This window comes from Lipophrys pholis (assembly GCF_963383615.2).
Source record: "Lipophrys pholis genome assembly, chromosome: 19".
NCBI lineage: Eukaryota > Metazoa > Chordata > Actinopteri > Blenniiformes > Blenniidae > Lipophrys > Lipophrys pholis.
The window spans coordinates 17,093,914-17,108,013 of record NC_137647.1 but is presented as its reverse complement, the minus strand read 5'-3'; the positions used below and the strand labels follow the sequence as shown (position 1 = coordinate 17,108,013).

The 14,100-nt window shown below is 43.6% G+C and overlaps 1 protein-coding gene across 1 annotated transcript; it reads left to right on the top strand.

Moving 5' to 3' along the window:
• Positions 1-7,847: 7,847 nt before the first annotated feature.
• Positions 7,848-11,395, top strand: LOC308125236 (visual system homeobox 2). Its single transcript, XM_080488855.1, has 3 exons — positions 7,848-8,219; positions 8,526-8,683; positions 9,871-11,395. The coding sequence occupies exons 1-3, from the start codon at positions 7,985-7,987 to the stop codon at positions 10,291-10,293; spliced, it is 816 nt and encodes a 271-aa protein (XP_080344981.1). The 5' UTR covers positions 7,848-7,984; the 3' UTR covers positions 10,294-11,395.
• The last annotated feature ends 2,705 nt before the right edge of the window (positions 11,396-14,100 follow it).

Genomic DNA, 14,100 nt, shown 5'->3' with positions numbered 1-14,100 from the left:
GTAGTAATTATCTGGCTTTGACATTTTCATCACGTATATTCTACCACAACAAAGAAAAATTTAAAGGGTTAACTTTAAAAGTAACTATTTTACCAGTCAAGATGGAAATTGTGCTTTATGTGGCCCCTGAAATGAAACGTGTTTGAAACTCCTGCTGTAGACATAGAAAACATTTTCTTTCACCTTTTTACGACGCAAAAGACAATAACCAGTGGTCCACACATCAGTAAGCACTTTAAACCCAACATGGAGGTGCATACATTGTGCCCCCTGTAATGAATATGCATCCGCACATTCTCAACCTGTTCATACGTAAAGCCAATCCTACCCATCATGCCCTGCACCGGCTCATCGCACAGATTTCTGTCTGATGTGTTAATTGCACCTGTATGGTGTCCTATAACTGGCCGAAAGGCTCTGTTTATGGTTATCAATCAACTTCCTGCACAAGTCGTAGCAGCTTGGGCTCTTGGTCGGGCGCCAGCATCCCATTGGCTGGACAGCAGTGAGGCGGAACAGAGATGAGTGACAGCTGAGGAGGAAGTGGCGGGGGAGTCGGAGGTGGGTGGGGGCTGAATAGTCTGATGGACCACTGACAAGCTAACTAGCTTTGCCTTTATTCATCGTGGCAGGCTGGATGCCCTCGGACTCCTCATCAACCTCTCGCTGGATGGTAATAAAGGATTTTCAGAGCGTATTTGTAGAGGTAACGATGGTGGGATTGTCCAATTTCATCAAACTTTGTACCAACACAGTAACATCTGCTGACCAATTCCAGCAAGTTACTGCATGTGTTTACTTATACATAATAAGTATAACGTATAATAATAGATGCTGATGCTGTTTTAGCTTTTGTATTTAAGTAACCCACAGAGACTGGCAGTTGGGATCAAAAAGCAATAAAAAATGATTTAGGTCTTTTAAAATGAATTATCTGGGAAGTCTTCATATATAGCCTGTGGCTGTCATAGCCGTCACACTTTGTGTGTTTTGTTGCTATTTGAAGTTATTTTTGCCTCTATTTTAACAACATAAATTGCTCTGGCTGCATTTTTCAGTGAAGCCTATGTACGTTTTCCATATATGATTTCATCTTAAGCTTGGAAAATAAACTCCCATAATAGCAAACAAACATTTGTTTAGTCCACTTCATAAGAACGGGTTTGTCTTAGTCTGTTAGCTGCTGCTGAATGCATCACTGGTGGTTCAGATTTTGATTGTAGAGCTGTTAAACTGATTCTTGGAACTGGTCAGCGTCTTGCCTTACATCAGTACGGTGCTTCAGAGAGACAAAAAGGCCGCTCTTCTGTGGATAAGGCAGAGTTGGCGATGCTCGTCTGAAATCTCAAAGAGCAAACCGTGTCTTTAATGTGCCCCATCGAAAGAGAAACATAAGCACTTTTGGAAGAGTATGTCACAGTGGGAAAAGGCTTCCCCCTGACCCCTCGGATTGCTCCTGCTGCTGGTGCCTTCCTGACTTCGAAAAGCATTTCACTCAGGCCCCGTTTACACAACGTTTTCAGGTGAAAATGTGAAACTTTTGTTTTGGAGGTCGGTTTACACGACAGTGGTGCTCGGAGCCTTTTTGAGAATGGCTCCCATGGTGGAACTTTTGTGACAAATGGGAAAACGCAACTTCCTGGAAAACTCTCAGGTTTCGTCTCCATGTAGACTGTGGAAACGCTGCTACTCCGTACAAGCGCCATGACCATATATAACAATAACAACAACGTTTGCCTCCAGAGTGTCATGACTCCAAGTCCACGTTCTCCTGGGACTTTGTAGACAGTCTGTCCATACCAACGTCTGTGAACTCACCATTGTTAATATTTATAGCGTTACTATGTTTGTGGTTTCATAACAAAAACAAACAGCAGCACCCACCAGTGGCCCTTCATGTTAACTACATCATTTTCAACGTTGCTGCCGTTGCAAATCGACATTGTTTTCAACACCTTGCCACACAAACATGCAACTTTTCTGAAACCAAAAAAGAAAGGATGCATTCTCACTTAAAACCTTGTTGTGTAAACAAACTGTGTATTAAAGTCTTCATTTTAACCATTTCATTAAGCTTTGGTTCATTTCAGGCTGATTTATAGGAAGCAGGTGTTGTAACGTTATACACTGGAGTTTGCAGTTACTCCATTTCGTAAATGTAACTTGAAACCTGTGAAATAAGTCACTTACTACATTTTGTGAACTATGGGTATAAATACTGGTTTATAAATCATTTCCCCTATCAAAATGTCAGTTTGGACGTGCAGTTTCTTGAATTTCTTCTCTCCGCCTCCATTGTTTCAAAACTTGAGCCTGGCTGAATTCACGGAGTGCGTCCTCCACCCAGACCATCAGATGTTTGGCAGCCCGCGCTCACGGCCCGCCGCTGCCACTTCCCCTCCACGTGAAAGTGCACGGGGAATGAGCGGCGAGCAGGAATGTTCCCGGCCGAGGCTTCTCGGTGTCTCTCTCTCAGCTGCAGGAGGGGCCCCGATGTGCCGCTACCTGCCCGCGCACATCTGTCTGCTCTCCGTCTTCCTCTCAATGGCACCCTCGTCTTAGATCATCTCCTCTTACTCCACGCTTGAGTTGCACTTGGCTTGCATGGAAAAAATGCGGACCGTCTCTCTCTCTCTCTCTCTCGCCTCTCTTGTCTCTGGCACTTTGATGTCTCAAGTGTGATTGCACTTGGATTGTGGCCGCTTTCCCTTGAAGGTTTTGACATGAAAAGCAGGCTGGGCTCTCAGGTTTATCCCATGGCCAGTGATCCAGGACTAAAACAATCAACCTGCTCACTGTGGGATACTATTACCAGGGAGAGTGAGGCACCGAGCATGGGGGCTCCCTCAGCCATGAAATACACTTTTTCTCCAAGTTACAAACACATTCTCGGGGTGCTGATTGAATTATACCAGCACCCTGGACCCATTAATAGATTTTTAGTGTGAAGCCTGTGCAGGCCGCTGACAGTAAAATACATATTAAAGACATGAGAATACGTCGGCATGTTTGCAGAGAGGTGGACGACTGAAGGGATCCAACATCCGTAATGAATTAAAAAGAAATGAGGCCAGTAATTGCAGTTAAGATTGACCCAATCCGATAAGTATGATAATGTGACACGTCATTAACGGCGCGGGCGTAAGTGACAACCCTTAAGCTTCACTTATACTTTCATTAAATATTGAATCTGTGCTCGGCTTGCAAACGACACCAAATAGATATATTCCCATGACGGTGGAGCTGACGATGATCATCCATCTCCACCTGACATTTGGCGGGACTCTTTACTTTATGAGCTAAAGTGCCACTGCTGTGGATGAGAGAGAACAATAACCTTCATTACAGGGAGCCATCGCTCGTCACTCTGACACTCTGAGGGCGACGGTTCATCCACTTCTGACGTGACTGCCAAGAAACACATGAATGATGGATATTTTTTTTTTTTTCTATCATGAACAAAGATTAGAAGACCGGGGCTATTTCAATTTTTTTTTTTTAAATATGTATTTTTCTCCAGTGTTGACAGCCTTTTTTAAAACTAAACTAAAACTTATCACACTTTATCAATCCATTTGGGGGAAATTCCTTTTTTTCTGACTTTACCTGATCTAATTCTGGGATATGGTGGGCCGCCACATTCAAGTGCTCCAGGAAGCTGGTGGGGGTCAGGGGTCATGCTCAGGGTGCCATAGTACATGTTCAGCTTGGAATTTATTAAAATCAAAGTGTGAGTAAGGAAATAAAAGAAAGAACGGTATTTGGATTAATACCAAGGGGAGGATTGGACACTTGCATTCTGTCTAAACTTCCTACAACTACTTTCTGGGGCCTTTTCCTGTTTTTCCTTCGAACATTTGAGATGTGTGGAAAGTAATACTATCAATTACTTTAATTCGATTTCTAAGTTGCAACACCATGAATGCAAGAGTTGCAGACTTTGCGATTGATAGATAATAATGTTTCTACGGAATGTTTGTATTTCTATACGGATGCTTCTGTATTGAGTCAAACCTTCCACATGCTTTCTGCTGTTAATGACGACTCAATATTCCGATCTGCACAAACTGCACAAAACTTTTTCTGGGCGTTAAACATTCCTGTGAAGAAGCCCATCAGACTCCAATTCCCCATCGACTTTCTTCATTGGGGAACACTTAAGTGAGAGCCCCACGCTCACATTTGAAGGGGATTTCAGCTGTCCCTCTCAGCAACTTTGCAATGAGTGTGTACAAGCTGAAACAAGCCCAATTCAAGCCGAAGATGTGTGAAGAGTGGCCCACCGGTGACTCGCTAAACCCGCGGATAATGCGCGGCCTGTCCGAGCTGTTGAAGCCCCCGCTAATGATACGACCGTCGCCGTTTTAGCCGTGGAGCTCGGCCGTTGCCTTGTCATTCAGGAGGTAAAAATACCAATACCGCCCGGCTTTAGCCATTACTATTGTTGTCTTAATGCCTCCTTCAATTATCCACAAGCAGGCCTTCTGAGGAGCTACTGTCGGAGCCAACCCCCCTACTGGTTTTTCACCAATTTTGTCCCTGATTATCTGGATCAATGGGTATTAAAGGGCCCGGGCTCAAACAAACAGAAGTTTGGGAGTGGGGAGGAAGGGGGGGGGGGGGGGGGGGGGGGGGGGGGGGTCTACTTTGAGATAGAGCAGAAATCCCTGTAACTGTCTGTGTGCCAGGGACAAACGGAGATGGCCATTCAGTCGTCAGTCCCACCACACACAGTGTTTGTTTAGTCGCAGCTTAAATCAGACACTTCTAATCTATTTTCCTTTTCCCTGAAAACCCGAGAAATCATTTCTTTCAGCCGCTGCTTGTCCTTTTCTTTCAATTCAAGAACAAATGCTTCCGCACAGAAAGCAGGTTTTTAATAGAGCCGACGGGTTTGATAATAAATCACAAGCGTGTGTTACAATTGAAGGGATAAATCACAATTACCGCACAACAAACAACAAAAGTTGGTTTTCTTTTGGAGAAATCACAAAAAAAACAAGAAAGATGGTTCCTGGCAGCCGTCAGGTGATCTATTTTCCTCAACAGAAATTTGAAAGTGATCAGATTCACAAGTATGCTCGGCATGCAAATGATGCATTTTTTTGTAGGATTCTTTTGGGAAAACATCAAGAAAACAAAATAAAGATAAAGACACGTACACGTAACATAATTTTAAGAAAAACAGATATAATACAAAAAAGTTTAACCATGCAGGTTAAACAATTTCAGGGGAAGTTCTCGGGCCTTTGAGTCTTACAACCAACCAAAACACCACAAAGTGCAAAGTTGTGACAAACAGGACGGACCATTTCAAAGTAACCAGCAATGAGTCCGGATCATAATTCAACTGAAGATCGTCAGACGGGGCTGAAAGCTACCACAGCAGAAAAGACCCAAGCAAGAGTTTTTTGTTTCAGTGCCAAGAGTGTTTTGTGAGCTCGCGCCTCGGCGCTGTTGACATTTCCGTCTTATTATGGGGGAAACACCACGTCTTCCAAACACTCCACTCCCCCCCCCCCCCCCTAAATATTTTGAAATAGTTTCAACTCAAGCGGTCAAACTCCAAATTGGTGCCCTCCTAATCCGGACCGCCTGCTTCCACCCGGGCCTTGATTCGGTGTTTGAACAGGTGCAGATGAAAGCGGGCGGCCCTGGCCGCGGCGCTGACTCACCTGAGCGTCCTGACCGGCTGCGTCCTCGCGCAGGTCTACCCGGCTGATCAAAGCCTCGCCCTGCCCCGTCCGGTGGTGACAACGCCGACAGCTGCATGTTCTCACCGGCGCCTGACGAGCAGTTTACGGAGACGTGCGCTTCGGTGACATGTGTCTTTGGAGTAATTGACACACCTGGGTTTAATTCAGCCAGACTGAGCCGGCGATCAAGTCATCAGGGATCCATCAACGCTAAGCTTCATCTGCCGCGCTCAAAAGAGAGAGAGAGAGAGAGAAAGAAGTGCTGATAATCTTCCTGTCTTGGCTGTTAATGTGTTGACGTGCAACACTTTGATCTGGATGGAAGATTCCTGTAAGTGTTTAGGAACAATCCGACTACAATAATACACTCCCACAGGTTTGTGTGTGTGTGTGTGTTAAAGAAAGTGCTGCACAGAGACACACGTCTGTCAAAGGTTGGCTGAAAACACACAAATCAAAATTCTTCCGACTTGAATCGATTATTTCACAACAATTTTATATTTCTTAGTTCCAGCTGTAAAAGTTTCAGGATCTAAAATGATTTCTTGAAACAAGACATGTGTTGTATGATGTGCTCGTGTTTATGTACAGTTTGTTTTCTTCCAGAAGCTGCTTCTTGTTTATATTTTATGCAGTCTAATCTACATTTTCTACTTAATGAATCACTACTGAATACACCCACAATCTTTCTGCTTAACAAAGCACAATGTCATTTTTATATACTTGGGAATTCATCGTAAATACTTCATACAATTAAATTAAATGACATTTTTTATCATTGTCAACGCAAAAAAAAAATACAAATGCAGTTCACAGACCAATGAATACACATTTTCATTACGTTTTACATTTCTAAACTCAGCTCGTTTTGACAAGGGCAATTTGTCTCTCTCTCTCTAGTAGTCTGGGGCGACGGAGAAAGCCGCCCCGAGGAGGCGGGGTTTAGTAACGATCTCACCAATTACTGGTTGACACCAGAGTGACTGACATGAAATAAAACCAATCCGCGTCATTTGATGTCCGAGACTTGGGGGCGACCTTTCAAATGGCCCATCGCCAGACCTGCTTGGTGATTGGCTTAAAGTCAGTCCTGGTTTGTTCTCGCGTGTTTCTACGAGACGTTGAGATGAAGACAACAAGCAGTGAGTCTCTGATTATTTACTCTGTCACGCCTCTTCTGATTTCCTCGTTTGAAAGGAGAAATTTGGCTTTAAAGCTGCAGGTTCGGTTCAACTTACTCCAGTATAGTTCTTTTTAAATTCACACCAACAAAAATGTGTTTGGAATTTTGTGTAAATGTGTCCAGGTTTATTTAATGTTTAGATATACTCATTTTTATTAATGACTGAAAATCTAAGAGCAATAAATTTTTTGATGCACAGTATAGTATATTTAAACCATTTCCTAGGGCAAAAATGTAGTTTTTCATGTGTTCAGTTTTACAATTAAAAATGTAATTTTGACCTTTGACCACACAAAAGAATGAACGTATCAGAAATGTGTTGTTAGATTCCAAAGCTTTTAAAAATAGTCTATACACTATAGATAGAAAATATTTTAATACTTTTTATGCTGGATGCCGTCCTGCCACAGCTGGGATTCAAACTCAGGCCCCCAAAATCAATTCCAAGCTTAAAGTGAAGCTCCAGCAGGGTGAATACCTGGTTCCATCTTAAATTAGTTGAATTCCAATCCGTCCTTTCCTGTTCAGTTTGTAGCTTAACTTTTTTTTTTTTTTTAAATTGTGATTTGTTTATTTTGGATCTCGGTAAACTGGTCCAATGGGAGCTCGCTGTGCACATGCACGTAAACATCTGCACAGCTTACTCAGCTTCCATCCATCTCACTCAGTGAAATTTCAGAAGACGTTGCGACTTGTCCGACGCAGGCAGAAGTTCACAGCAGTGATGTCAGGAACTGATTGAAGGATGTGGTTGGAAAAGTTGTGACAAATTATACAAACACGGAAAAGGGCGATACTTTAAATCCATGGGGTGGTGAATCACCGGGTGGATTTCCACCTGAAAAGGAGTCCCGCTCTCCGTTTGGGTGTCATGTGACCGGGGGAGAAAGGGGGAGAGGATTGGAGGAGGAAGCTCAGGTGAGACCACCTCCACTATTCAAGTGTTACCTCCAACCAACCCAGAGGACACGATCAACACGGGTCTCTTCTCTTTCACCCTGGACATTGAGATGAACTCCACCTCTGCAGCAGCCTCCTCCTTGTAGGCACCCTGGTCCTTTTCTCTGGACTGACTCCAGACGCCGGACTCTAGAAAAGCTTGGACATGTTTGGCCCCGGGCAGCTTGTGTCCACTCTCCTCCCTGCTGTTTTCCACTCACCTGCAGCTCACTTTTTCCCCGCATTCCCAACCAGACTGGGCTCCCAACCCCAAATCCTGATCCCGGGGCCTTTCATCAGCTACGAATCCCTGAGGAATTATCTGCAGCCAGAGCCATGCAAGGAGGCTTTGCTCCTGGCCACACAGGCGGTTGGGATCGGGCCACTCGCAGAGAGCATAGGTGAGTCGAAACAACAGCTGCTGCGGCCAAAATGGGGACGGACTGCGCCGATGCTGGACTTGTTGGGATAAAGCGCCGCCAAACTGGCACTGCGTGTCCGCCGTCTCCAAGACAGTCTGTGAGCGCCATCTGATTGCACTGTAAATGTTTACAGAAGACTGACTAACAGCTCGTAACTAACAATCAATTATCACGCAGTGTTAAAGTGGGCCTAATGATTGCCGTGCTAATTATCCAATCTAGAGCCATTAGTTCCTTGTCACCCGTTGGCGATTGTGTAATTGGTGCTTGCTCTGTGCTTTCCAGATGAACAGAGGCCAGTGAAGCAGCGGCGTGCGCGGGCCAACTACAGCAGCTGGCAGCTGGAGGAGCTGGAGAAGGCGTTCGAGACCACCCACTACCCCGACATCTTCATGAGGGAGGCCCTGGCCCTCAGACTGGATCTCATAGAGGCCAGAGTACAGGTAATTGGCGCGTCACACGCCTACTGGGATTGTTCACTTCATACTCGCTCAACTCATATTAATTCTCCTGTACAAGGTGCAAATTACACTCTTCAGCCCCCGAGTCTCTTTTCCATAATCAGCAGAGTTTGATAAGTCAGCCACTGTTATCTCCACTGTTTAGTCCTGACCTCAGAGGTTTGTCCAACACCGGAGTTCTTCTTTGACATGGAGTGGTGAAACCAGGAGCGCTCTCACGTTACTGTCTGGATTAAAGCAGTTTAACTTGAAAGGACTGACTCGCATGTTTCCATTTCTGCAGTTAAACGGTTAAATTCACTGTGTAGGTACAACTCTTCTTTTTGAACAGTAACATTTTCATCACCTACTTTTTCACTCCTCTTTTGCAAAAAGCATTTTTGACGCAATAGTTAATTTTTTTCTTTTTATGACAGATGTACTTAAATTTTTGGGGTTAAATTGTATCTGCATCCAGTTTAGTTTTTCTTTTGGATATGCACTTCATATTTTTGGGCAGTTGTTTGAATGTTTATTTTAATCGCACTATGATGGTTGTTTTTTTCCTTAATGCACTTGTTTTTTTCTGAAAAGGTTAATTGCGTTTTTATTGCATATAGACTAAAACTAAGTTGTTGTTTTTTTTATATATATGCTCATAACATATGCATTTTTTCCTGCAAAGGTTTTAATGTACTGTTAGGAAAAATTTACAATATAAAGTTCTGGTGCAATGGTTTACATGCAGGCTTTATTGATATAGATGTATTTTACATATTGAGTGCAAATGGTATCTTTTATTTTTATTTTTATTTTATTGCACTTTTTTTTTTTGCAGCAGTGGCCTTAATCAGTTGTATTTGAAATAATTAGTCTTTTGTCTGAATTGTAGTTTACTTGCACTGTGTGAACTGTTTGTGTGTTTGTCATTTAATTTGTGTGCATTTTTGCTTTCAAGTAATTAATTTATCTTCATGTACAAATTGCAGCTTTTCAAATTCCCTTTTCATTTGCATCTGTCCCAAAGAAATTCCCCTGATGGAATTAATATAGTGTATCACAATCTATGGAAATGAATCATATTATTTTCCGCAGCCTCGAGGACAGGGAGGACAGATAACTGCACAGAGAAAAGTATTTTCTCTGTGTTTTGTTTTCTTGATATTGCATTCTTTTAAATGTGTTTCTAGGTTTGGTTTCAAAACCGCCGTGCCAAGATGAGGCGGCAGCTGAAGCTCCAGGGTCAGCTCGCCGGGCCCTATGTGAAAAGAGACGATGATGAGACTCTGGAGGCGGCGAGCAGGCGTCTGAAGCCGACTGAAAGTTCTGACGGCGAGCACTGGGACCGGCAACAGGAAGGAGAAAACTATCCGTGGACGAAAGCCGCGGGTGGCGCGCCGAGCGTGCACGCTCCGCCGCCGGTGACCCCGATGTTGGGGAAGTGGGAGAGGCCGGAGGGGCCGGAGGGGCCGAGCTCGGAGGAGCTCCGCTCCTGCAGCATCGCCAAGCTGAGGGCCAAAGCCCGGGAGCACGAGGCCGAGATCCAGGGCACTGTAAACATGTCAGGAGGCGACGCACAAACACAGGAAAGCCACGCCACGCACAATGACTGATCATTTCCCCTTTTTCCTGTTTGTACTGACAATAAAATAAAGTGTAGATACTATTAATATACAGAAATATACTTTTCAGATTTCAGAGTTCCACCGCCATTAAAGACACATCCCTTGATTCTCTTTTGATTAATATCCAGTTATAATCGAGGCCTTAACTATTCAGTGAAATCTAATATTCAGAGTTTGTCTTATTAGAGTGCTTTAAACGTGTATTTATCAGAGGACCATAATCCTTGTTTGACTATAAACCATCTCCAATATATCCACATGTCATGCCTCTACACAGTTTCCAGGTCACTTAGAATATGTCTGCCTCCATCTGCTCTGATTGCACCTACTGTACCTACGTGCACATGCCGAGCGGTTCACGGAGAAAGAAAGACACAAACGCCGCTGCCTTATCATTTCGGTCCATCCGAGCGTGGCTGAAATAGGATACAGTCAAGTAATTACTGAATGATTTCAGCGATGACCTCTTGGGTAGCAGGATGTGTGCACGCAGGCACACGTCCTCACAGGAAACAATGGGAATAGCTGAAAACTGACGTCTGACTGCACGGTATGGAGATGATGCGATAAGGGTCCATTTTTCTCTGAAACTGTTCCAGAACAACTCCAGAGAACTAAATCGAGCTATATGTGGAGGGATGTTATTCACTTTGAAGTCACTCTGGCCAGGCTGAGTGAAAATCTTTTAACCATCGGGAAGATCTAACAGGCAAACACGAGTAATTCCTTAAAGAAATAAAGTGACTTTACCACCTGATTGAATTCAGGGGTGTCAGATTATGCACTGCTGTGTTGTGCACAGGTAAACAGCTTCTCGATGCATGACCACAGAAAAAAGTGTCGTGTGAGGCAGCACGCCTTCTCCATGCATTTGACCCCAGGTAGTGCACAGTGACACTCTGAAGTGTCACACTGCCCCCTTCTGGATGTGAACGTGTCACCAGACGAATAGGAAAAAAAACGAGTTCAGACAGAAGCCAGCCTTTATTTGACACTGTAAATGTAAGTCACACATCTCTTTTTGTGTTGTCCACAATAGTCTTAAAGCTGCTTGACCTCCGTGTGACAATTAATAAACAATTGATGCCTTGAAGTGTTTGTGGCCCCGTTTTAGTGAACGAGGTCAGCGTGGGTCGCTCACATTTCAAAGACTCAATTTCATCGCTGGCCTCACACTAATTACACCCCCCCCCCCCCCCCCCCCCCCCCCACGTCGGAGGTTTGAACACTGGCCGATGAGGTCTGTGGGTCAAATTTGACACGAGGCCATTTTTCAAAACAGGTCAGAGAAGCACACGCAAATATTTTTGGATTGTCGTCGGGTTGAAATGACAGCAGACGTTTCACCAGAACAACTGTGAGTCTAAATCTTCTGAATCATTTTACTCCCTGAAAGTTGCTGTGACATCCAGTTATAAGTTTTTATTTTTTTTTTTTGTCTGCTCAAGATTTTGTGGGAAACTCAATGATATGGGCTAATTAGGTCAGGAATCCTATATGATGGTGGTTGGCCTCAATTAGTCCCCAATTAGGCCCCACACAAAGAGAACTGAGGTTGGGGAAAAAAAACAAAAAAAGAAGCATGTCATAGATTCTGTTCAAATTCACTGTGTGCTGCCTGAGATAGCAAGTTTGTGGTTTTATACTTTAGAAATTATGCAATGTTTTACTTCACTGGGAAATAATGTGAATATACCATAATAAAGGACGATCAACTGAAGGGATCTAAACACCTCTTATAATGCAGAACACATAGTGATTCGCTATTTATGCTGGGAAATAAGTGCAAATTTGAACTTTCGCTTCAACAAAAGAGAATTGGTCAAGATGTAAGATTGTGTTTTAGCTTGACTGGAGGACAGGAGTGCCTAATCTTCTGTATCCTCCAAGAACATGCAAACTCCACACATAGAGGCCTGAATTCAAACCGGGAAAATCTCGCTTTATAGACTTAGTTAGGATCGCTTAACGATACAGTAATTGATTATTCGTCTCCACAATGCGCTGGCAAATAGAGCTGTAATTTGCTTCATTTGAATAAAGAAGAAAAATAAATAAACAAATAAAAAAAAAACAAAAAAAAAAAACAGTAGTTCATGGTACGGACATGGTGTGGTCACTTTTCCTGTCCGCTCTATAGGCGGGTGGGTTTTCTGAGGTTTGCTTCCACAAGTCAAAAACAAACATTTGAGTTTCGTCGTGTCTCTAAATGACCTGGGAGTGGGTGTAACGGTCTCCCGGTGTCATCCGTGACCTGGTGACCTGGTTGCCATAGTCAACTGAGATCAAAGAAATGGTGTAGGATGGATGGGCGAGGCCTTTCAGTGTGTCAACTATAAAATAGAACCATCAGGTGAAGACAGGACGGCTTAACAGTTAAAAAATAAAGGGTAGCTTTACATACAGTGGTTTCTAAGTGAAGTGCATTATGTGCTAGTAAATCCAAAAGAGAGTAAAGGTCGGCGGTTTCCTTTCAGTTTGAGTCATATAAATAAAATCCAGACAAGGAGGGCTTGATGATCACAAAACTCTATGAGAACAAAGTAATTTGTGTGGTTTAATTTGATCAGACCGTCTTCCGCTGTCTCTGACATTTGACCTTTCAGTGGTTATCAGTGAACTATTAAAACTGTATGTGCTCTGAAGTTTGCCTCGAATGATTCAGTGGTGTCAAACATACGGCCCACGGGATGACATTGCAGAGCATAGAAGTCAATTTCACGATATTAACTAAGTTCTAATGGAAGTCGTGTAAATGCATTAGCATTTGTTCAAACATGGCACAGTAAAGCCTGCACAAATCAAGAAACTTGATTAAAGGTACCTCAGGTTAAAGGCATCTCAAAACCATGTTTGTTTATCTAAAAAAAAAAATTAAAATCAAAACTCGCAGAAAGAAAGGGGAAACAGTTTTGCAAACATACGAGTCATTACAGTGGCCTTCAGCACTAACCCTGACCATCCATCAACATTCACCAGCTTAGTGAAGACATTAAAACTTATCCCTGAAAAAAAAGACAGAATAAACACTCACTAATTGCACATTATTTGTCAATTCTACAGCCATAAAATCGAAATCGACCCAACTAATGTAGAAGGAAAAGAGCAGATCAAATCCTAACATATATGCCAATTGAAATAAATAGGTTCGTCTAAATACTTGAAAGATAAATGGGATTAAAAATGGATTGTGAAGCAGAGTATAATAATCACAAGCATTATATTTAAATATCTATATATTATTTAAATATTATCTATATATTATTAAAAAAATGTCTAATCATCATTTCAGTGTTGTCTTGTGCTTGTAAAATGTGCTTCAGTAACACTGGCCTGTTCTTTATTTTTTATTTTTGTTTAACTTAATGCTCATTAAAGCAGAAAAACACCAGTGTACTTCCCTGACTGAGTTTGAGTCGTCTGTGCGGGCTGATGAATGTCTGGACGGCCTCGGTGCCAATTACTTAAATTAGTTTGTTGTGGAGGGGGAGGGGGGGGGGGGAGCGGTGCAACGGTGGGGGTACACGCGCGCACGCACGCACGCAGCTTGGAGAGCCGCGCGCGCGGTGACGGGCAGGTGAAACAAGACAGGAAACAGGACGCAGCTGCTGCAGTTCACGGTCTTTTTGTTTTTCCCCTCCACGTCTCTTTCCTCTGGCTCCTCCGCGGCGCGCACAGTCCTCCCCCCGGTCCTCCTCCCGGTGCTCCCCACGGTCCCCCCCCCCCCCCACCCCCGGTGCTCCTCCCGGTCCTCCTCCTGCGCCTGTTGCGCGCTCCGCCCTGCCCGTGTCTCTG